Source organism: Meles meles, chromosome 14, assembly GCF_922984935.1.
Source record: "Meles meles chromosome 14, mMelMel3.1 paternal haplotype, whole genome shotgun sequence".
NCBI classification, from domain to species: Eukaryota; Metazoa; Chordata; class Mammalia; order Carnivora; family Mustelidae; genus Meles; species Meles meles.
The window spans coordinates 76,325,393-76,350,220 of record NC_060079.1 but is presented as its reverse complement, the minus strand read 5'-3'; the positions used below and the strand labels follow the sequence as shown (position 1 = coordinate 76,350,220).

Genomic DNA, 24,828 nt, shown 5'->3' with positions numbered 1-24,828 from the left:
ACGCTGCATCCAGTGGCCTCTGAAGGCTTTTTCCAGTTTCACAATGTGAGAATGTTTTGAAGACTAATGAGGACATACTTATTCAACATCATTCTCTATTTTATTTTCACACTAAAATAGGAAGCTTTGGTTCCCTGGTGGTTTAGTAATTAGACATTATCACGGCTGTGTATTGAGATTGGTTTCCGGTCAGGGAATGGAAAATTTTCAGTTCCTAATATAAAAATATTCGACCGCCTCACTAAAAATACCTATTGCATCAAAGGGAAATTATTCATACAAAGCATTTAAATCTTCAACAATTGAATTTGTAAACTAATTGGCATTTTGTTAATTCATTAAACAAATACTGATTAAATACCCTGCCAGGGAAAAAAAGTATTAAACAAGGCAAAATAGGGGATACAAAGGCTTGTAAGTTTAGGTTACTCTCATTAAGGGTGCTAAAATCTAATAACAAGATATATATTCATAAATAAGTATCATAAAATACAGGACAGAAACAAGAATAGGCTCAATTTATCCATTGGAAAATACTACTATAGGATAATCTAGCAGGTGAATATATCTCCTATATTTTTCACAAATTTCCCTCAGCTACTTGTACTCTTTAAGAAATAGCTGCACTTTGATAGATTCTAGCTGCAAACATCTCAAAATCAACTTTGCAGGCTGCTGTTGGGGTTAGTGAGATGGAATAGTTTGGGCGATAAACCACAGTCCACGTTTCTTAAAGAATCTTTTCGTTTACCTTATATGGTTCCAAATGGCTTTGTCATTTTCTCCCCCTGATGATACATTTTGTCATTTCTCTTTTTCGCTCGGAAGATATCTTCCAAGAACATACAGACTACATAATATTAAGAAATCTGTGTTAGTTAAGTTTCACGGACTTCGGAAAGTAGCATAAATCTGACTTTATCCTCTTACATTGCATTTTTTACTTTCAGCCAAAACAAGTGTGTGTGCACCGCATGTGTTAATACTTGTAGAAATAATGCGATATAAAATGAATAAGGCTTCACCAGGAGCATTGCTACAATTGTACACTGAACTTGAAGACCCTGCATTACTCACCAGGCTGAACTACAACCTTGAGAAAAAACAGATTGCGTCATTACTACCTTTGCTCACCTGAACCCAACCTGTACAACTGGGTCATCGGGTTTAAAAAATTATATTGTGCTTAGTGGCTCAGTCATTAAGCGTCTGCCTTTGGCTCAGGTCATGATCCTAGGGTCTTGGGATCGAGCCCCATGTCAGGCTCCCTGCTCAGCGGGGAACCTGCTTCTCCCTCTCCCTCTGCTGCTCCCCCTGCTTGTGCTCTCCTGCTCTCTCTCTCTGTGTCAAATAAATAAATAAGACCTTTTAAATGAATGAATAAATAAATAAATAAAACTCAAACAAAAAAAAATAAGTAAATAATTACACTGTGCTTAGAAAATATACTCGAACATTGGAGCAGCTGTCATTTGTGAAACAAGAAGCCGAGGACCAGAAACATTAGTAACTTGCATCCCTTCTGTGTCTTGAATGCCAAGAATTTTAACAAAATGTATTCAAACCATGCCTATGTATGCTCCGTTTTATAAACCTAGTAAGAACTATTTTCCTAGTTTTATCAGGTGTTTGCTTCCAGTGTTTTCGGAGGAATGAAACCTGAGTAACAGGAGGGCCCGGTATATGTGTTGGTTTGAAACCTCAGGGGCTCCCCAGGTGACATATGAAATTGGTTCCAGGACAGAGGGCAAGGTGCGACTGAAGAAAGGCCGCTTGGGAATGGCAGGTGGCTGGTTTGATCAACAGGGGAACTTACTTGCCAGGCTTGTCCGGAGGCCACAAGACGAGTAGATGGCCACACCCACTTGCCAGAATCTATAGACCTTCTCTGGGCTCAAGGATGTATACTAACCAGATGGTCTCAACAACGCATTGCTTTCTCAAGACTGCGTCCTGGAAAATGGTTCTCCCTGTGGGGAATGGTGGGGGGCACATACATTTCCAGGACAGGGGAGGAGGCCAGGAGCCTCCAGTTGCCAGGTCCAGCTCAAATGAGCCGAGGAAGAGGCCAAGGAAAGACGCAGGAGTCAGACGAATGCTAGCTTCTGCCGGGACCAGCAGGGAGCTCTGGGGATGAATTATACCAGAGTTGGTCTGCTTTGAGGCAAGAAGCCAGGTTTTGGTCCAAACGTGTCCACGTGTCTTTGGCTTCAGAGCACCCCCAGAGTGCCGGGGGGGGTGTGGGGGAGCATCTTATCTTCCAAGTTGAGGCATCACCTGTTCTGAAGAAGGCCATTCTCTGAAGAAGGGGATAGCTATGGGAAGTTAGCCCTAACCCTAATGGCAGCTGGGGATGGGTTTCCTGGCCTGTCTGAGCGGCTTGGGGGTGGCATCGACAGGGTCTGACACCATCTGCCCTTGTCTTCTCTGTGCTCTTTGGATCTACTCACCCCTCACAGTATTTATTCCAGGCAGGCACGGTCTCTCTGGGATTCCGGTTGGTCGCGATTCCTGGACAATTTACAAGAGGAGATTAGCAAGATGGGCAGCCCCTACTATCGCGGCCAGCCCCAAGTTCACCAGCAACGCTTCTCTCTGTCACAACTTCCAGATCCCTCACCTTCGGGCCAGGACCTCTGGGTGGCTTGTCTTGTTAAGTGCCCTCGCCGATCAACCTGTGGGGATCTGAGCCCCTGGTTATCATGAACTTAGAAGATATTTTATACAATAAATGAGATCTTCAAGGTTATTTTCAGAACTAAAAGATTTGCTTCTATCTGGTGGCAACTTTTACTGTGAAATAGTCCAAACATGCATCATTTTCTTGCTGAGTGACACTCTTAAAACATGACCTTTGTTTTCAGAAGTCCAGCAGTTTCTCTGGGCGATTGGCTCAGCTACTGCTCAGTACAAGGAGACCTCTGGTCTGCTCCCCCCATAGCAGTGTTGTTTATTCCTTATTTCACAGTCTTTTCTCTGAAAACAGGAAGTGGAGCAATATCGTGAGCTCTGAATTTTTTTTTAATTAATCTGTAACGTAAGCATAGTGTGAAGACCACACGTACTTCTCACTGTATGATTCTCGAATTCCAGCTTGTCCTCTGGATTCCTCCTCCATTACTAGGCAGTTTATCCTTCCATAAAAGAAATTGATTGCATTTCTTGCTCCAACATATTTTTGCCCATGTGAAGAGTCACCGCTTCTGTCCGAGGTTTACTAGCATCTTTCCTTCTTCTATTCACTGTTGAAGGGCGTCATGAGCTTATCCCCTATCTCTGACCGATTTAAATGCAAACAACAACTTCTTGAAACATTAAATGGCCATCTGGCCTTAAAATGACCTCAAATCTGACTCAGTCGATGGTTCATGACCACCTAGTTGCCCTCACATGTTTTTCACAGCTACAGCATAATGTCAGGGTCTATCAGGATTCTAGAACTTGTCCAGCGTCCATATAATGATAGAGATGCCTGGGACTTACAGGAGAGGGAAAAAAGTAGACAAGTCCACTCTGGTTCTATGAAGAAAGAAATGGTAATGGACTGGTGCCCGCTACTGCAATGACCTCGCTCAAAGGGATACTTGTTTTACGAGGACAGATTCTCCATAGTTGTATGTCCCACTCCAGAAATACTTAATCAGAATCTCCATGGAAATATTTAAGATCACCCTGGGGATCCTTATCATCAAAAAGTTTAGGAAACATTGTTTTAAGGAAAAGGTAACATGCGGTGTCTTGCAAAGCCTCGCCATATTTAAGTGGTGAGCGAATGTTTTGTAGCTGCCTGGAAAGCTGATTCATGAGAAGACAAGAACACCCCAGAGACACTCAGTATCATGCTTTCTGCTGGGACATCTAGGAAACACACTGTGCTAAGCCTCCCTCAGGCTCTCCATCATCAAAATGCATCTATTCTGGATAGACTGAATTCAGAACATGCTAATCTGTGAGTTAGCCAGCAGTAGATAGATGCCTCCTGCTTCGCCTTTTTTTAAATTAGGTCTTCTGGACATTCAGTTTCCCTGCCGCAAGTGTCTCCAACAGAGGAAATTCAATCACATCAATATTTAGGGGCAAGTGAGCCATATGTCAACCCTGAAACCACACAATATAAGCAAGTGTGTACAGATTAAAACCAATCTTAACCTCTGTGTCATCTACACATAAATCTAATCTAATGGAATCCTGGAGTCGAACAGGTTCTTATATTCTCATAAAGCACATGGCAGCCCCCATGGATTTATTTTTAAGTCCTTTAAAAAAATTTTTTTTTAACATTTTATTTATTTATCAGAGAGAGGATGTGTGAGAACACAAGAACAAAGTGAGAGACAGAGCCCGATGTGGGACTTGATCCTGGGACTCCAGGATAGTGATCTGAGCTGAAGGTAGATGCCCAACCGACTGAGCCACCCAGGTGCCCCTAAAAGTATTTTTGTGTTTAAGTAAGTAGGCTCCACATCCAGCTTGGATGTGAGGTTTGAACTCATGACCCTTGTGATCAAAACCTGAGCTGAGATCAGGAGTCTAACATTTAACTGACTGAGCCAACCAGGCAGCAGATCCCCCCCAGGGATACTTAAATTTCTCTTTTAGCGATTGTTATTGTTTTCGCAGTTACTCACTGTGGTGTCAAGTGGGATACTAAGTTTAGATGGAAATAAGCAGTAGGGACAGATGAGTTCTTGAGAAGAAATATCTCATTTTTGTTAAATTCTTACCATCTTGAGTGTCGTAGTCACTCCCATTCCTAAGCACTTGCCAGACTATGAACGAAATTTTCTCCAGTTCATAGTTTACTCTTTGGTAGTACATTGGCCTGGCTTCATCCTCTGTATTATAAAGTTTCCTGTATTTGAGGGTTTTCTCTCCGCTTGACAGCACTCCTTCCCAGATCTTATCTTAAATCTTGAATGCAGATTTAACTACACAGACCCTCACATTCAAATTTCTTCCAGGGCCAGGCACTGAAACAGGCCCTTCAGAAAAGGAGCAAATGGGAGGAATATGCCTGTTGTAAAGGACACACAGGACATCAACCGCTGCTCTCTGCCATGTGGAAACGCACGCCTGGCCTGCCCAGATCTTCCTGTTTTTCAGGATAAACTGAAAATCTCATGGTTTTCAATGTTGGTAATCGATTTTAATTTGTCAAAAATATTTTGCAAGTCAAACAACACACACCTGTGAATGGTATTGAACTCCTAGAACAGCAATTCACTTCTACTGAATTACAGCAATAAATCTAGCTACAGAGCCTGTTGGACCTCCCTAATTTTACTAATAAGAAAACACAAGGGATGATGAATAGGTAGAGGAATAAAGTGATATTTGGGACATTAAGAATCTGTCTTTTATGATGACTGTCTACTCCCCAAAAATGCCGAGTTCCTATAGATTCCGGGAGACCTATAGTGAGCTTTTCCAACACTGCTTCGGTCCATGCATTTCCCAAGGCCTTTTTCATAATTCATGGGATTGTTTGGCACCTAAATGTGAATTATAGATACTCACACAGCCATCGTTTTATCAGGGTTGGATAAGGGTCTGAAATACCTGATTGTGAGGGGTGTTGCTGAGATTACTAAAACTGATGCCATTATTACTTCATTCACGAAATTTCTAAATCTTGATCTTTATTTCATTAATATGGTTTTCTAACAGATTATTCTGACTCGATGAATTCTAAAAATAAAATGCACAGCTATATATTTTAGAGATACAAAGTGAAATAAACTAGCATTAAGTCAGACAATTGAGAGCAACGATGTAAGAGGATTAAACAAATGGGTAGTTTTTCTAAACAAATTGCTTATAGATTTATTAATGTTTAAATTGCTTTCCATTTTGTGTTGTGAAGAACATTTCCACATGATTTCATCATTTGTTGGAAACGTGGGTTTTTATATAGCTGTTCTGAAATTTTCAGATTTGAAAAAACTTCTTCCGCATGCTTCTGCATTTCTTGAAATGCCAATTGTTTTTAAATTTCCTTAAAAAAAGGGGGGGGTGCTAATGTTGGCCTGAAGCGAATAGATTGTGCCTAGGTTTCTTTTCTCCATGTAACTTAATTAAATATACATAACCAGAAAATACATTTTAAAAAAGTGTGTTTGTGACTTTACTTTCTTCCCTTGGGCTGTATTATTTTCTGAGAGGGGATTGTTCTTTGTTCAGGAGTTCTAATTTCTCTCTTAGGGGAAGCTTTGTTCAGTTTTCTCTCTCCTTCTATATATGTGCCTATGTGTGTGATGTTTAAATCGCTCCTCAGGGGGCGCCTGGGTGGCTCAGTGGGTTAAGTCCTCTGCCTTTGGCTCAGGTCACGATCCCAGGGTCTTGGGATCAAGCCCCACGTTGGGCTCTCTGCTCAGTGGGGAGCCTGCTTCTCCTCTTTCTCTTGGCCTGCCTCTCTGCCTACTTGTGATCTCTGACTGTCTAATAAATATATAGGATCTTTAAAAATCAATCAATCAATCAATAAATCGCTCCTCAGGGGTTCCTCGGTGGGTTACTGCAAGGCAAGATGCCTGCCCCTGGTTGAGCTTTTCAGGGAGCACAGCCCAGAGAAGATGCCCCCCACCCCAGGCCTGAGTGCGGTGCTCGAGATTCCAAGATTTCCCTAGACCTGGTTGGCTAGAAGGTGCAGAAGACAGCAGGTGCAGCTCTTGTCCCCGTCCCTTCCAGTGCACGCAGGTAACCATCAATTTTTGGATGGACCTCCCGCCTCAGCCACAGAGCGAAAAATTTTAATTTTACGGGGAAACGGGGACATGGTTAGAAGACTGTAAGCGTCACCTGTGCACTCATTCCGCAATTTCGCACTCAAAAGGTGAAACTAGTCGGCATCCTCAGGAACTGTGTCCGGGAAGCCCGGATCACTCACACGCGCTCACACACGCACGCACACGGGCCCTGCGCGTCCCTCTGCAGGGTCCTTGCCTGTGCCCCGCGTGTGCCCGGCTCCAGTGCGCACGGCCGTGGCGGTGGTCAGGCCGAGGCCACGAGAGGAGCCGGCGGAGAAGAACCCAGCTGTTGCTGGGAGACGGACTGCCGGCGGCAGCCAGAGAGAAGGAACCTGCGAGCACCGACCCTCCCGCTCCCCGCCAACTGCCGCACAGCCTCCCCGGCCCTTTCCTCCCTGCCGCCCGCCGCGTCGTCCACCCCTGCGGCAAAGACAACTCTGATTAAAAAAAAAAAGAAAAAAAGAAAAAAAGCCGAGAGCAAAAAGCCCTGACCCCCCACCCCCCTCCCGCAGGCCCCGCGCCCGGGTGGCAACCGCGCGCGCCTGCACGCCGAGCGCCGAGCCGCGGCCCCTGCCGGGTGGCGCGCGCCGACGGAGCGCGGGAGGTGAGGGACCGCGTCCCCGCGGGGTGGGCGCCGCGCCTGACCCGCCGCCGCCACCGCCGCCGCCGCCGCCGCCGCGCCCGCGGCACCATGACCGCTGCGAGCACTGGGGTTACAGGTTGGTCACGGCCGCCCGAGGCCCGGGCGCGCGCTGGTGGCCCTCGCCGGGAGGGGCAGGGCTGGTGGGGGCGGGGGGCGAAGGCCCGGCGTGGGGGGAGGGGGAGGGGCGCCCCAAGGCTCCGCGGGGAAGGGGCGCGGGCAGCCGCCAGGCCCCTCCCTGCCCCTGCGGCGGGATGCGTGGTCCCCGCCTGGGCAGCGCGCGGGTGGGCGCCGGGAGCCGGGACCGCCAGAGCCAGGCCTGCCCGCGGGGCACCCAGGGGCAGGTGGCTCGGGCCTCGGCTGCTGCGCTGCGCTGGGGACCCCTCTGCACCTGAGGGCGAGCGTGCCACGGGTGGGAGGCAGCCCTGCTGCAGCAGGTTTCCGAACGGGCCCGGGCCTTGCGCACCCCACCCGGCTCGTGCGGATTGCTGTGCGCCTGGGAACCCTCCTTTCATTAACGGGCCTGGTTGAGCCGCTGTCAGGGTGACCACAGGAGCCGGCAAAGCGGGGTCCTGCAAAAGCGACAGCGTTTTGTCATTGAGCCCTTAGGAGACTGGCTCGAATCTCCAGACGGGCCCAGAACCCCCGAGCAAGGAAGGGGTTGTCCCTGTGACTCGGAATTTTCCTCATTACGGATGGTAGATAGCTCTGAACTCAGGTCCTTATACATTCTTGAAGTGTCATGGGATAAATCTTCCAGGGTGGCCCATAATTGTTAGGGAATATATTATCAAGGATGTAGGCGCGTCCACGTATCGGTTCAGGCCTCCGGAAGGTTATGGTCTTAATCTCGTGCGTGTAGTCATCAGCTAGGCCCAGATTTCCCAGTGACTGTTGTGTATAAGAAAGCCAGGGTTGGAGGAGAAGACCTTTAACAGGGAGCAGAAATTAACAGGTGGCTAATCTTTAACAGTTTGTGATTCCCATTTTCATAGATACTACTGTGATTTGATTGGAAATGAAGTGGGAAGGGACAGGTGTACACATCTGGCCATGCATGTTCATATTTGTTTTATAAGAAAAAAAAAAGTTCTCGATTGTCCTCCAAAAATGGTATCAACATTTTAAAGGTTAACTATCATGTTGTTTGATTTTTACCTTCTTCAAAGACCCATGCAAGAAGCTTTTCCACCTCGAAGTCTTTGTACGCAAACATTAAACATTTAAAAATTTATCCTTTGAATTTCAAAATCATCAGACATGAAAGAAATGGCGGAGATGATAGACAAAAAAAGAATAAACGACCATAGTCCTAATAACTGAACACGAATGATTATAATTTCTATGTATTTGCTGTAGTCTTTTTAAAACTACATCACTTCGTATAGTTGGAATCATGGCATCGTACAGTTTTTATGCTGGTTTTCCCATTACATATTTAGCATATTTTAACATATTTAACATATTTTGCCCTGTACAGTATTCTTACTTAAAAAATTCTAAATAGCTGTGTAAGACTGTGCACCGGGAATACAATCTCACTTCTGGGGCCACGCCTCTGGTCACTGGACATTTGTTGTTTCCAGTTTCTCATCATTACAGATAACATATCAAAAGTATTTGATAATCAAAATTAAATGGATTATCAAAATTATTATGGAAATATATATTATGGATATACTGTGTGTGTGTGTGTGTGTGTGTGTGTGTGTATCTCTATCTTCAGGTTGTTATCCTAAAGATATAAATTTGAATAAGATGTTTTCTATGTTTCTGCAGTAAATCTGCCTTCTTTTGGTATATGTGGATCACTTTCCCTCTTTTACAGGAATAAAGGAAGATTAAAAAAATATCTTGGACATAAAACCTTTGCACTATGTAAAGACTTGACCTTTAACAGATTCATCTAAAATCAAGATGATAAAATATACTTCTTAGTGTAAAACCAAAATAAGAATATTATAAAAGTGGTCAGGTGAAAAGAAAAAAAAAATGTAAGTGAATGCAAGGTCTTTTAGGAATAATGATTTTTCAGCCCAGGAGTCTAATTCTGGTTTTTGCTTCCTACTCAGACTTCAAATAAATGATCAAAGGACTTTATATAGTGAGACACCTGCACCCCACGGGCACAGCAGAGGGAAGACCATTTGCTCATGGGGTGTGGACTCTGATGCATTTCTGGTAGATTTGCCACATGGAACTGGACAGATGGGACGGATGGCATAACTAAGGTTCAGGCCACAGTTCCTTTTTGACTTGTGCAAAAAGTAAGGAACAGAGCTCCAGGCAGAACTCCATCTGACGGGCTGAAGTCTAAAGTTGACTCTTGAAGCGGTTTCTCCATGAAACCCAGGGGCTGGTGCAGACTTACCAGATGGAACGTGCTCCAAGGACAGGGACTGATCCCGTGGTCCAGAGAGGAACGCGGGACTGGGGCTTCCAGGAAAAGAGTCAGGAGATGTAAAGTCCAAAATTCAGCTCGCAATGACCAAGGGAAGCTCGTTTGCAGAGGCTGAGTGGGGGATGTCTCTCCAATTATGCAAAGGAAAGAGAAGGGGAAACTTTGTTTCAAACAGGATGGTGTGTCTGGAAGACAGCCAACAGAGACACACACAGAGTGCTCTTCCTGACCACAAGCCTTGTTCTTAGTGAAATGTGAGCACTGTTTCTTTTAGATGAAAACAAATAACCCAAATATGCAGATGGGGATGGATTATAATGGACCGGAAGGACTAACAGAAAGTGGCTAACATCTTGTTAGAGCCTAGCGAACACTTCACATCTGAAAAATTGAAAAAAGAAAACTATCCCATCAGTATTCTGATCAAGTCAAAAAATTATTTACTGGGTGGGCAAAATGGATGAAGGGGCTCAAAACTATAAACTTCTAGTTAGAAAATAATTAAGTCATGGGATGGAATGAATAGCACAGTGACTGTAGTTAATAATGCTGTGTTGGACTTGAAAGTTGCTGAGAAAGTAGATCTTAAAAGTTCTCATCACAGGAAAAAAATCATAAACTATGGTCATGGGTGTTAACTAGACTGACTGAGGTGATCACAACAACAAAAAGAAACAGGAAAAAGTGCTTATCTATCTACAAAGAGGACATACAGACTGCCTTCATATAACCTTTCCAAAACTAAGTATCAGCCAGCAGTAAAATAATATCCTGAAATTGTGTAATTCTGAATAATACCAGAAGATAGTTCTTGCAGGATACTCCTACAGGGTCAGAAATGAAATGGAAAAAAAGAGGAAGACTTACATATGAGGCAAGTTAAAGAACAGGTGGAAGAGAAGAATGTAAGTTACAGAACAGTTGTTTGAAAAGTGATTAGATGAGAAAAAAAGACCTTAAAGCAATAAAAGTCACTATCTCTAATAAAAAGTTATGATTACGAGCCTTCTAGCAATACCAGTGTTCACAGCAATATAATATTTTTAGCCGAAAGTATTCCTAAGTGTATCTATTCCGGAGACATGGCCCAAAGACGCACTGTTTTCTCAAAGGGTTCTGTGATCTATGATGGGATAAGAAATTAGCATTTCAACCTAGGAAGTAAAGAAAACAACACGACAGAACTAGAGAAGACAAGAAAGGGGGTAAGGTTTAAAAAACACACCTGAATTTGTTATAAAGTAGGAAAGCTTTAGACGTGATAGAAAACCAAAGAGCCAGAGCATTCCAGGGTTTGAGGCACATTAGTGTGTAGCCAATCCACAGGATCTCAAGAATGCGGTAAAGAAGAAGGAGAAGAATAACAGTGGGGATCAGTGAAGGAAGGTGCTGGAGAAAATGAGTGTACAGTCTTAAGGATGTGTACCTGGAACCCTACTATGATCATGGAAACCAAGAAGTAGACAGTAGATTTATCAGCAGAACAAATGCTAAGAGATCTTGGTGATCAAATCAGTGGAAGGAAAGGGAGGGCATGGGTGGAGAATAAATCCAGGATTTTAAGTTTGGGTGATTGATCGGGGGTGTTTTTATTTGTTTGTTTGTTTGTTATTTAGTATGTCTCAACTGAACAACTAACCACTTTCTAGCTCACTGAGCAGTATCTATTGGTTAAATCATTTGCTTCATTATTTTTTTAATCATTCTTCTTTATAGTAATTATGAGATCCATACGTCAGCTTCGTGGGTCACTTCTGAACTAGGGGAAGGATTTTTTTTTAATTACTTAATATTCTTAAAAAGGACAAATTATGGAGACCTTGATCAGACAAGATACAAATTTGTGTCAGACAAGATACAAGTCAGTGATGACTTAAGACACTATTAAATCTATATTATGAAAGTTGAGGTTAAAAAATCCTGGATAATCTAAAATGAGAGAATCTCTCAAGTAGGGAAACTTCTTTAACTATTCCTCCCAGGAGCTAAAATGCAGAGATGAAGAGAAGTATTTTGAGTAATGGATTTAATTTTTAGAAAGAGGGCTTCTTGGATTTGGAAACACCTTTTGTTGAGTTAGTCTTTCCATTTCCTTCGATTCGATATGTCAGTACTTTATGGAGGAAAAAAAAAAGTTAAACTCTGGAGAACCTCAAAAATGTTTCTTCAGCTGTTTATTAAGTAAAAATTAAAGCAATTTTAAAACCTAATTAGTTGAACTAGACAATTGGTTTTTGCTTTCTTTGTTTCAAGAAATGAATAGCCATTTTTAAGGTATATTCTATACTAAAATGTTGTAGGAGAAAAGCCAAAAGTGAAGGAGTTCTTAGTTACTTTCTCGTAAGAAAAAAACCAAAACCCTATTCTTATATATATTTTCCATATAGTTTTTTTTTTTTTTAGTAAATTCTGACAGTTTCTGAGGAAAATGCAAGAATAGAATATACTGTTGTTGGGTCCCCCAGTAATAGGTCCGTGATTAAAGGAGCGAGACTGATACAAAGCGAAGGTCAAGCAAAGCTTTATTTCACGCCAAGCATCAAGAATCAAACCGACCATCAAACAGACAGGTCGGGGCTGCCCCTTACAGAGAGGGTGACCCCTCCCTGCCTCACAGACTAACTTTTATAGAGCAATGGCCCTGTGGTTGAGCTTGGCCACACACAGGTGGCCAATGAGATTGTAACACACAGAGAAAGCTGCGTAGTCATGCTAGGTCACACACGGGTGGCCAGTTGAATTACAATTCACCCCATAGTAGCTATTTGAACCAGCCTATCACCTTAGTCAGAATTGGTGCCCAAAAGGCGTCCAAAAGGTGGGGCCCACACTCCTTGGTAGCTAGGGAGACAGTATGCACGCCCCACTGATTGGATGTCTCCACCTGGCGGGACTCGTCCCTGCATTCCGCCTCTGTTATCTCTCCTTGACCTGACCCACCCTTGTATTTGGGCTTTGTTACCTGGGACTGGTTTCCCAGACTTGTTTTTAAGTAAGTTCCCGGAGGCGGGACGGGGATGGGCAGGGTCAATTTAAGTTTTACTGCATAAATACCAAAATGGCTGTTCAACCAAGGTGGGACTGCTCTGGCTAAATAGGCCCTTACACTGTATGTACATACAGTTATAAATCAAGATTTCTGTCTCAGATTCCTATTTTGTTTCAGTCATTTAGCACTAGTCTTTTCTTATTTTTATCCCCAAACAACCAGTCTTGACGCCAAACTATAAGCTCCGGAGGTACTAAAATGCTCTTCTGAGCATCTGGATTAGTGACCCCATCAGTAACTGGGACCACTTCTGAGAGAGTGTGTTAGAATTGCCTGGGGAGGGTTTTTTTTAAAAATACCATTTCCTATAGTCCACTCTGGAAGATTCTTAGTATGCCTGCCGTGAAGGCCTCCAGGGATTAAGAATGTTTAAGAACCTCCTTGGATGATTCAAAGGTTCCGCAGTCTTTGGAAAACTACTGTTTGGAAATCTTTAACCTTCTTTGTCGAAACTTGATGTATTCTTATTACAAAATCAAATCACAAACAACAAACAAAAACCAGGAAACTCCTTTTGAATTGCCATCTTATTTGAGTACAGTCTGGTAAAGTTTTGAAAACCACTGTTTTAAATCATCCATCTTCTTTGACCTTTGCAGATTCATTACAAGATTAAGCAACCACCCTAAAAATAGATAATCTGATTTCTCACAACAGTTAAATGGTAATAGTTTATCGAGACAAAATGACTGCCCTTGAACTCTTGACGGAGGAAAACCTTCAAGGCCCTGGGGCCATGTGGAGGATGGGAAAACCTTTACAGAACTCTTCCCAGATTGGGAAATGTGACCACCTTGCAAAGTCACACCTTCAACCTCTGGGGATTTCGAACTGACATTCTTTTCCTGAAATTTTTTTAACACCTATACTGTGTTAGGTTGCTCCGCCGGCGTAAGTAAGGAAAGACTATGAGGCAAATGGATGGAGAGATGAACTTTATTGCAAGGACCCTCAGGTGAGGTTCCACGACTCACAGAAAGAGAGAGAGAGAGAGAGGGAATGAGTTGGGGAAGTCAGGCTGGGAGGGAGTTGGCCAAGGCCTTTTATTGGGTCAAGGTAGGGCATGGGCTGGGGTCCATATATGGCAAGGTATGTGGTGATCGGAGAGTATAGGGCAGGGAGAATCCGTGATGGGCAGTTCCCAGCTGGGAAGTTTCAGTTTCCTGACAGGTGGAGGCCACAGTGAAGTTGGCTGTAAAGTCCGCCATCTTGGAGAGGGTTGGCGGGAAAACCTGGTTTTCCCAGCCAACCCATTATACTGTACTCAGAATAAGTCACAAAATTATAAGTGTATATCCTTTCTAACCTTTAGAAAGGATATAAACTTGGGGTGAATGACCAGGCTTGTTAAAAAGATTGATTGGGGGCACCTGGGTGGCTCAGTGGGTTAAGCCGCTGCCTTCGGCTCAGGTCATGATCTCAGGGTCCTGGGATCGAGTCCCGCGTCAGGCTCTCTGCTCAGCGGGGAGCCTGCTTCCCTCTCTCTCTCTCTCTGCCTGACTCTCTGTCTACTTGTGATCTCTCTCTGTCAAATAAAATAAATAAAATATTAAAAAAAAAAAGCCCTAAAAAAAAAAAAAGATTGATTGGATTTTCTGAGTAGGGATCTGGCCAGAGGCTCATTGCCTCAATTTGTAATCAATACAGTGATTAGGTGACACACATACAGGCCTGTGCCCTCTCCTGGGGCTGGGCCAGTTGAGTTTGGGATGCAGGGATAACCCCAAAGGGGAGCTCGGCCATTCTAGTCCATCCTGAGTTCCTTTCCAAATCCAGTGGTTTTTTAAAGGTCAAAGGAAATTTAATTTTCACAAACAAAAATGAAACAGAACAGAATTCTTAGTGAAGTAATGACAGTTTTGATTCATAGAAAGAACCAGGAAAAAAAAAAGAGTTATATGCTGTTTTTCTTTGGGATTTGGGAAGTAGAATCAGTATAAAAAGTGGGGGACCATTTTCTTTCTTTTTTTTTTTTTTATTTTGATCAGTTAGCCACTGTACATTACATCATCAGTTTTCGATGTAACGTTCAGTTGATTTATTAGTTGTGTATAACACCCAGTGCTCATCACAACACGTGCCCTCCTTAATACCCCTCACCTGGCTGCCCCTCCCCCCAACCCCCCTCCCCTCGGAATCCTACAGTTTGCTTCCGGGGTCCAAAGTCTCTCATGGTTCTTCTCCCTCTCTGATTTTTCCCCCTTCAGATTTCCTTTCCTCCCCTGTGGTCCTCCGTTCTGTTTTTAATCAGTGTGCTGACAAAGGGAACAGAGAATGGAAGAGCTGGGTTTAGAGGTGGCCTTTTGAAATGTTTCATTTCCTCTGCTTGGTGGCCCGTCTTGGGTGGCCCCTGTGCTCTGCTGAGACTGGACTATGCGTGTAACCCTCTGTTTTTGCCGGACTACATCCTGATTTAGCCAGGGCCAAGTCGTAGATGAGTAAGCACCCAAATGAAAAGTGCATTTGGAGAGAGAGTCAGAGCTTGCTGCTGTGACCCCAGCGGTCAACATTTCAATGATGTCTTAGTTCTCCCGCTAACGTGATGCACTCTACTGATCAGAGCAGACATAAAACTCAGGCTACTTTGAGAGAGAAAAAACACAGCCACCTCCCTTTCCTGTGAGCAGTAGCCAATTAGAGGGAAAGACGCTGGCCCATAAAATTCATGCGCCAAAGGGACTGATGACAGGCTTCCTTGAGAGTGGCCTGGGAGGACTGACCTGCACTTCTGGGGGCCACCATGTTCAAATTTGTCACCACTTAGACATGGGGGAGGCAAGAATTGGAGAATCTCTATCCCTGATCTCTGGGAAAGAAGATTCTAGTCACCATGACTTGGAAGGGTCAGACTGAAAGATGTGGACAGCTGAGGATCAGGGGGTCAAGATCAGAAAGTGACCTCGGGCAGGACACTTCTACTACCTTTCAATCTCCAAAATAAGTTTAAGTTTAAATCTCCAAAATAAGACGAACAGAGCACCTGCCTCACTGGGGCAGGGCAAGAAGTCAGTGAAATGACCCGCCAGAGCAACATCAGCAAATGTTAGGTGTACTTTGTGCAAGCTTCACAACTAATAATTATTTTCATATTATATTTGTCATAAAGAAATCACAAATGAATTTCATGACTGTTGTAAAACCTTTGAATTTTACAAAATTTCTTGAAATTCAGACTCCCTGAATTCTAAAATTATTGCCAGTTCATGTGGCATTGGGCAAGTTTGCCTCAGACTTTTAATCTGCACAATGGAGATGACACTAAAAACTACTTCAGAGATAGTAAGGCCTTGGAATTGCACTTGGCACAGAGCCAGGTTTCCACAAATGTTTGAGTTCATCTTTTAAGTGGAGGAGGGGGAACGAAAGAGAATACAGAATGCTTAACGCTTGACTCTTTTCTAAAATTATGTACAGTGGTGTATAGACTATCACCCTACCCTAAGAATTACAATCACATGCATAATGTTGGGAGCAATTTCAAGACCATGATAATAGATTTTATCATTGGAAGATTTTGGGGATGTAATGTACTGCAAAGTCCAGATGGTGTGGGAGTCCTTTTTGCAAATTTCAGAATGTATAGTAATTCTCTCTGAGAACATCCAGAAAGTAGCCAGCCATGTCTCAGGATGACCCAATGTATTATTATTAGAAACTTTTAGATTAAACAGCTGCCACTTGCTACCTTCAGATAGGTAACTTCCATTTAGTTTGGATTTTCCTTACTGGAAGAACCACCACAAAACAAAACCACAACCTTGACCACATTCTGAGCTGTGGATTTTGAGTATGGCAAAAGGACTTCCTTAATAAACTCCTTCTTTCTGCCTTGGTACATTCTCTGCAGAAAGCATGTACTCTTATGCTAAGGTGTCATCAGTGGGATCTAGTTTCTAATTTTACATTCTCAGCATATTCAGTCAAGGATTTATGAGACTAGGAGTGTTTGGGTGGCTCAGTTGGTCAAGCATCTGAATGCTGATTTCAGCCCAGCTCATGATCTCAGGGTTGTGAGATGGAGCACAATGTCCCACTCAGTGCTGGTCATGGAGCCTGTTTAAGGCTCTTTCTCTCTCCATCTTCCTCTGACCCTACCCCCATCCCACTCACATGGGCACACACACTCTCTGTCTTAAAAAAAAAATAGACTGAAACAAAGTCTAGGAAATTTAAAAAATCTGCCATCTGTACGAAATTAAGACAGCCGTTTGTTTCCTGGGAGATGTACAATTATTAGATGTTAGTAAATGCTTTTTTTCTCATCCCTCCCACCCCAAATTTAGAGAAAAGATAATAAAAGCCTAATAGAACAGTTCTAGAATTCACGCTAGAGGAAAAAGACTGGATAATGAATAATGACTTCAGAAACCTGAAAGTGACATTTAGATAGAGTCAATGAGACATTTGAAGATTCTTGCCAGAAAAAAAGGGGGGGGGGAACACTTTTTTTTTAATCATGTGGCTGGAATAACCATAAAATGAATCATCATAAAAATGAATTCAATTTTAAGAAATGAAAAATGTCTGTACTATTTTCCCAAAAAAAATAATTGATGTCAAGTGAGTTTATAATCACTAGGTTGTATGATGAGACTACATTGAAAAAGTAGTTTTCTTTTTATTACCACTCTGAGTTATCGTGTAGTTAATTTTAAATTTAATAGCTCTGCAAGCCACATTGTCTTGGTTCATATCTTGGCTCATCTCTGTGCCCAAACTCCCTCATCTGTGAAAACGTCCTTGTAAGAATGGAACGACATGAAGCACGATGGGTTTAGAGCAAAGCCTGGCACCTGACAAGCCCTCAGTAGACATTGGAAGGAATCTGTTTTTACATGGCAGTTGACAGATTTTGAGGGGAAGTCAACTGATGAGCTCATTATTGTTTTCTTTTTTGTGAAGCATTCAGACTGGGGAATATATATTCAGCTTCGTATAAGATCGTGTCTGTAATACTTTTCCTTCAGTGGTTTTGATGATTAAGAGCAAAGGTAATTATTGAACACCACTAGGTAGGAGCTGCTGGGCAGTTGAAGTCCGCATGGGAAAGTGCTGTGTGCCGGGCCATAGAGGCTGTAAGGGGTGAGCTCATGGAGGTGGGTGTGGATTGCTGCAGCAGCACAGGACACGGGTCCTTGGTGTCCCTAGGAGAGATCCAAGACAACGTGGGCTTGCAGAACTAGAGGAGTTTCAGCCATTCAAGATGGTGCGAGAGGACACTCCGCTGGCAGTGGGGGTGCAGTCCTCAAAGGCCGTGGGGCGCCACTGTATCCTGGGAACCGGAGGAAGGATGAGCGGATGGGGTGGAGAAGCGTGAGAGATTTTGGATCACAGAAAATAAGACAAAAATAGCGGGGTTTGCTCCCTAATTTACAAGCATGGCATAAAACGCATGATGCTATATTCATTTGTTCTGAATGGACCTGTTCTGTTGTTGGGAAGGACATTTGGCCAGCCAAAATGTAGAGTCTGTATTTACAGAAATAATGGTATTTGGCAGTTCCAGCATCAGGAATAAACATCCCCTTTGTCTTCAAACTGTTATTATGATGTGCTGAAGTACAAGGGAATATTTAAGTATGCATATGGGAAAAGGCAGAAAACTTGTTCAAACATGGACATTAGTGGTTTGTTGGTTTAGGCTCTGTAGCCATTTAAGCAGAACAACAACAAAAAAAATAGGAATACTTGAGAAAAGAAATAAGATTGTAATGTCCAAAAAAATTGAAAACATCAAATTCAGTTGTCTTCCAAAATACATAGTGTTACCTTTCTCACCTGCAAATTCAATGTTGGTACCCTATCTAGAAAAAAATGTCTTTTTATCTGTTTACCTGGCAAGTCCTTGCACATATAACGATGTAAATAAGCTTAAGAGACAAGAAAGACAAGGAAAGGCAGATGTTTGAAGGTGGTGTTTGTTTACAGTTAGGATTTTCTGTGCATGCATATTTCTTGACAGAGAAAGCTGTTCACAAGATACTGCTAAATTAGAAAAAACAACTGGTTACAAGACAGTGTTTAAGCAGCCATTTAAAAATAAATATATGCATGGAAAAATATGTACTGAAAAGAAGATAGTAGAGGTTCAACCCATATGTCATTGGAGAGTAGGTGCCCCGGCTAAAGGGGGAGAGAGAGTATATCTGATTATTGCCCTGTCTGCAGAACTTTACCCCGGCCCCCCCTCCACCCGCCCCCAGGTGGGACAGGCACAATGTACGCCCACAACAAATACTTTGCAAAAACAATTGAGTCTCTAGAAGTAGAGTTCCTGATGGGTTTCAACTTGTTCTTCGTTTTGGTTTTGTATTTTTTCTAGTTATCCTGCATTGTTGAGTAATGAAAATAAAAAGTAAAATTAACTTAAGATGGAGATATTTGAGGTCCAGGAAGGGAGTGGTCCGCTGCCCTTGCTTGTCACGTGAATCTCGCCATGTCTGACCTCGAAGACGCAGGTGCATGTTGGGAATCAACCGTTCAATATGTACTCCTTGCCTTGGGAGGTAGGGCAGCGCTAGCAATAAGGTAGTGAGAAAATAAGAATACCATATGTGGAAGTTGAAGAACGAGGTGCAGGAGTGAGAGGCTCTCCTTTAATTAATCAGTTGCTCTGTCGTTAATTAAACTTGTTGTTTGCCTGTGTCGGGAGCACAGAGCATTGGAATTCTAAGAGGAGAGACCAACTGGGTTTTGTTAGTGCTAAATTCCTATCACCTAACACAATGGTTGGGATTTTTTTTTTTTTTTAATGAGTGAGTGAATGAATGAATGAATGCATGTTATGCAAGCATGAATGAATGAGAAACTTCTGCTAGCCATGAAGGCGGCTCTTCCAAAGACCAAACAGTAAAGCTTGGGGTGAGAAGTCCAAGGGATGATATTGAGCATTTCATTCCCTTAATTTCCTTTAAAAACTCTGCATGGATTCAGCTGGGGAATCCAAAGGACTGATGTGGGATTGGCAGCTGACCGTGAGGAGGACACAGGCAGAGAACAGTTGCTGACGTCCCTGAGAAAGATCGGAGGGTGGGAGTGTTGGGACGCTTGACCGGTTCAAGTGGGGCGCATGGGCTATGAGCATGACCGGAAGCGCAAGTAAACCTGAGCGGGGCCGAGTGTCCTTACATGATGCCCAACAAAGCAGGCGGGCTGCGAGCTCCAAATGCTTTCGCTCTTCCCCGCCGGGTACCCAGCACCTGTCACAGGGCCTGATACGGAGGCGGATATGCAGTCTTTCCTGTGTGAATGAATGAAGGAACTAATGAATGAGAATCAAGGAGACAGGCTGAGCTTTTCGGAGTTACAGGAGAGACCAGGTCAGTGTTTTGCGAAGTTGATTTCTGATATACAGGACAGGACACAATCAGAAAGCTGGATGTTTGTGGCAGTCTGGACCTGAAGTCCATGGCCCAAGCAAGGACTCTAGTACGGGGCTAAAGCCAGAGGGGCCATGTTAGTCAGGACAGAGAATCTTTGGCACATTTGAGGACCTGCACGTGAGGACCCGCCCAGGGCAGGAGGATCTGTTGAGTTTCCAGTGGTGATGGTGTCGGTCCGGCCTGTATGGGAGGGCCAAGCAGCAGCACAGATGCACAACTCAGGACCCAGATGGTGATGGAAACTGTAGGAGCAGATGTTCATTTAAGGGGTTAAGTACAGAGGGCAGACACAGGGGACAACAGGTAAAGGACATGCTGTAAACCATCATTTAGAAGACGGATGAGTGGAAAGAGTTTAATGCAAGAGAGTTACAAGGAGAAGAAATGACCCATAGTGTTGCAAGCACTTTGTTGTTGTTTTTAATTTTTTTTTATTATGTTAATCACCATACATTATGTCATTAGTTTTTGATGTAGTGTTCCAAGATTCGTTGTTTAGGTGTAACACCCAATTCTCCAAGCCTCCAAGCAATATGTGTACTCCTTAATACCATCACCAGGCCAACCCATTCCCGCACCCCCTTCCCCTCTGAAACCCTCAGTTTGTTTCTTGAAGTCCACAGTCTCTCGTGCAATTAAAGAAAATTGAATCTATTCATTGCAGTTGGTCAAGAGAGAGCTGGAATGTCCTAAGGAAAGCGTACGCCGACAGAGGTTTCTATCCCAGAACATGAAACTGGATTTTAGCCATTTAAAAGGGAGAAATGAACCAGAATATCTTTTCTCCTGGAGTTGCCATTAGCGGTTTCCAAGCAAAAGATTGATCAGTGAAGTATGGTAACTGTGCAGCCTTTTCTCGTTATCGAACTATTTAAATACCGACTACTTTTTTTTTTAAAAGATTTTATTTATTTATTTGACAGTCAGAGATCACAAGGAGGCAGAGAGGCAGGCAGAGAGAGGGGGAAGCAGGCTCTTCACTGAGCAGAGAGCCCGATGTGGGGCTCGATCCCAGGACCCTGGGATCACGACCTGAGCTGAAGGCAGGGACTTTAACCCACTGAGCCGCCCAGATGCCCTAAATACCAACTACTTTTAATAAGAGTGAAAAAGCTAGTAGAAGCCTTGCTTTTTAAATCCAGTGCACTGCCTTATGAAGGACACTTCTGTAAACAGAAGAAAAAATGTATTGGGTTATAAATACATCATAGTGATAAGGCTAAGATACACAGAAGCAATTTCCTATCAAAATAATCAGCTTACCTAGGATACTTAAATATCACTGCCGCTCTTTATCAGGGGAATAATAGGTTTGCTGTACTTAGTTATATTGACGCAACATGAACAAATGTGTAAAAACATATTTCTGTGTGGAAAGGAAAACTTTTTATAACCAACTGCCTCAGATTAATTTTGAACTCTTCGTATGTTTATAATTTGTGTTTATTTTACTACTTGGGTGCTTTAAATAATATTTGGTATTATTTTTATTGTTTTAATATTTGATATTATTGTCAGTCAATATTTCAGTGATTCAGGAGCTAGTGTGTTTTAATGTGTGTGTGTGGATTAACCCGGTTTTATAGGAGTTTGAACAGATGGTTTTCTTGGGCACTGTTTAATTTGGCGTCGTTTTTGCAGTAGGTAAAATTAGGGTCAAACTAAGACGATTAGTATCATTTATCATGAACAACCGGTTTTTGTGGGTCAAAAATAGCTGGCATAGAGATTTAAAAACAATAATTCTGGATGTCTACTTCTTTACATAAACAAATCCATAATAAAAAACCGGCTCTGCTCTATTTATAATACAAGCTGCATGGTATTCATATATGAAGATATCGTATTCATACATCAGAACATTTTCCAGACCATAACTTATGGCCAGATCATAAGATCAATAAATGGTCATTCACGAGTCTCCACTGGCTCAGTGTGAAAGGTATTCTGGTTGGTGGCTAGGTCTATAAAATTTCTTGTATCATCTCCGAACAACTTTGTACAACCACACTTATTTCCTTTGTGTAATCTTGAAGGATTTCTAAAAGATTCTGCATCCCGTTTTCAGGTGCACAGGAGACTGTCATTCAAGAAGCATCCCAAATTGAGGTCACCAGATGCTTCCCTCCATAGTAAATCAGAGAACATGCATAATTTGAATATTCTGCATATATTTACATATCGATGTCAAGAGTCCCTAACTCCAATTATGTAAAATAAAATTAATTAGTGCAGCCTACTGCAAAGCCCATATTCAAATCCAATATTCAGGGCAAGATAGCCTGGAAATACCTAGCCCATCTTAAAGCCAATTAGCTCCATGACTTCTGGGAGTAGGAGAGCTGGGCAGACACCTACTCAGGTGCCTCCAGGAGAGCCTGGACATAGGAGGAGGCCACTCAGACACAGAGAATCAAAGTCAAGGCTGATGTGTCCTGAGCTGCTGTGGTCGGTTCTCTTTCCCCATGAAAATTGCAGCTGCGTGTATTTAGAGATCCTGCAAATTCTTCTCGTGCTCCCGTGAGAATCAAGGGGTCCTCACTGGCTTTTGGTTAGAGTCCCGTGTCCAGCCCCACAGAGCAGCCAGGAGGACAGCCAGTGGCTGCTTCCTGGTGGTCAAACCACTGTTTCCCTGACTCGGCGTTTCCTTGGCGGAGCGCCGCCCAGACCTCTCCCCTCCCTCCAGGGGCCTTGCGTGGCTCTGATCGGTTCTCAGCCCCAGTTTGGTCCATCACACACACTTAGTCTCTGCGCACACGGAGCTGCTTCTGCCTTTCAAGTTTGCAAGGGTAGCCGCGCTCGAGTCATTAACCGCCCGAGGCTGGAATTTCTCCTGCCAGCGAGACGTCTTCCTTTCTGTTGTCTGCTGTAAAGATTAAGTAAAATATCATTGCTAAGTGTCCAAAGCATAGTACATATCCCAAAACACCACTGGCTTTGCTCCTTTCCTTGGAGGCTCAGTCCAGATCAGATCAGTCTGTGGACTCAGGGTAGCCAGGCACTGCCTACCTTTGCCTTTTGTGTCTCCTCCGTTATATTTCTCTTGTTTGCTGTTTGTGTCCTGAGGGACCGGCACACCCTGGGCCCTCCTTGCATGGCCGCTGGACTGTGGGAGGTAGCAGCAGTGGCTAGACAGAAGTGACACTAGAGCAAGATGTAATGACTCAGAATTGGGGAAATGTATGTACCGGGCAAGCGGGCATCTGGTCTCCCTCCGGTGTGATTTGTGTTTACTTCAGGGTGCCTGGAAGAGCTGATGCAGTCCCGGCATTTGCAAAAGAAAAACAAAAATCATTCAGAGGAGGTTCTGCCCCATTCTCTCTGCCCCCCATCCTCTATGTCAAGGACGAAGTTGGGAACTCTGAAACTGTCATTGGAAGTCGGTGTTTGTAGATGTCTCAGATTAAGTCCAGGGAAAATCCTGGGGAAGATCTGAGTAGTTCATGTGAGCTGGTCACCGGTGCTCTGGCATAGACCGACTCTATGTGGAGACAGCTCTAGGCCTGAAAAAACCTCCTGCTAATATGTATATCTGAGAAGGCAAAGCTCTTCGACCCCAGTTAATCTAGACTAGCTCCGTCCAAACAGGCGGGCAACCTGTTCATGAAATGCACAAGGTGATCTATTGGGTTGAGGGAGAATAAAACCAAGCTTGGATTGATATTTTTATCTTACCCTTTTAAAATTTCTTGTTGCACATATTGCATATACTCCACCATACAGTAGAACGCGTGTCTAACTAATGAATGCATTTGCATACACGGGGGGCTCCGTTTTTGTGGCGGTCGGGGTGGAGATGGTTTCAGTGCCTAACGGAACTGTCTGTCTGCTTCCAGACTGCAGTCTTGTCCTGGCTCCCCCAAGCTAACTTCAGCATGCTCAAACGGAAGCAGAGCTCCCGGGTGGAGGCCCAGCCGGTGACAGACTTTGGTCCCGATGAATCTTTGTCAGACAACGCTGACATACTCTGGATTAACAAGCCAGTAAGTTCCTTTTTTGAAGAACGGAGAAGCGCGTGCTGATATAAAGGAAATTGGATTCATGTAATTCAAAAATCACGTCCCTTTGGCTTTGAAATGACTGTTTGAGGTACAGTAGGGTATGGATGAGTCTCGAAGTCTGCAAGTGGAGAATCATTCAGATGAAATAAAGAGGTGCCGCGGGGGGTCATGCACACAGGCAGGTCTGCTGGGTGGTCTGCTCCCTTCTTTCCCCCTCTGTGAACGCGGTCCCCAGAGTCACGCCGTACACTGATACTGCTCCTTCTCAGTCCGAGCCAAAGCTTGAGTTCCGCAGGAGTCATCTCTTCTATCATACTTCCATGACTTAGAGTTCTCAGCATGCGTGAATGCACGAGGGGATCATCAGACGTTTGGAATCAAAGGTCGCCTTCAGAGTGGCAAGTGTTGGTTGAGTCAAAGGAAAGGTTAGTGAGATAGTGGGTAGTGTCTCTGAAGAATTGCATCACCTTCTCTGCCTAATGAAGCCAAGGAGAACGTGGGGGGAACATCTAGAACAGTGTCCCTGGAGTAGATAGTGTAGCAGCCAGAAGGAGGAAGGGCATGGTCACAAGTCTTGCAAGGTCAGCCCAACCACAGAGAGCAGGCTCC

At 43.7% G+C, this 24,828-nt stretch overlaps 1 protein-coding gene across 4 annotated transcripts in view; it reads left to right on the top strand.

Annotated features, from left to right (window-relative positions):
- Positions 1-7,362: 7,362 nt before the first annotated feature.
- The window catches only part of NALCN (sodium leak channel, non-selective), a 319,112-nt gene continuing 301,646 nt past the window's right edge, over positions 7,363-24,828 (top strand). For all 4 annotated transcript variants that reach the window (XM_045978577.1, XM_045978576.1, XM_045978575.1 and 1 more), the window contains exons 1-2: positions 7,363-7,465; positions 24,055-24,201. In XM_045978577.1, coding sequence (XP_045834533.1) covers positions 24,094-24,201 — 108 coding nt within the window. In that variant the 5' untranslated portion in view covers positions 7,363-7,465; positions 24,055-24,093. The remainder of the gene's footprint in view (positions 7,466-24,054; positions 24,202-24,828) is intronic.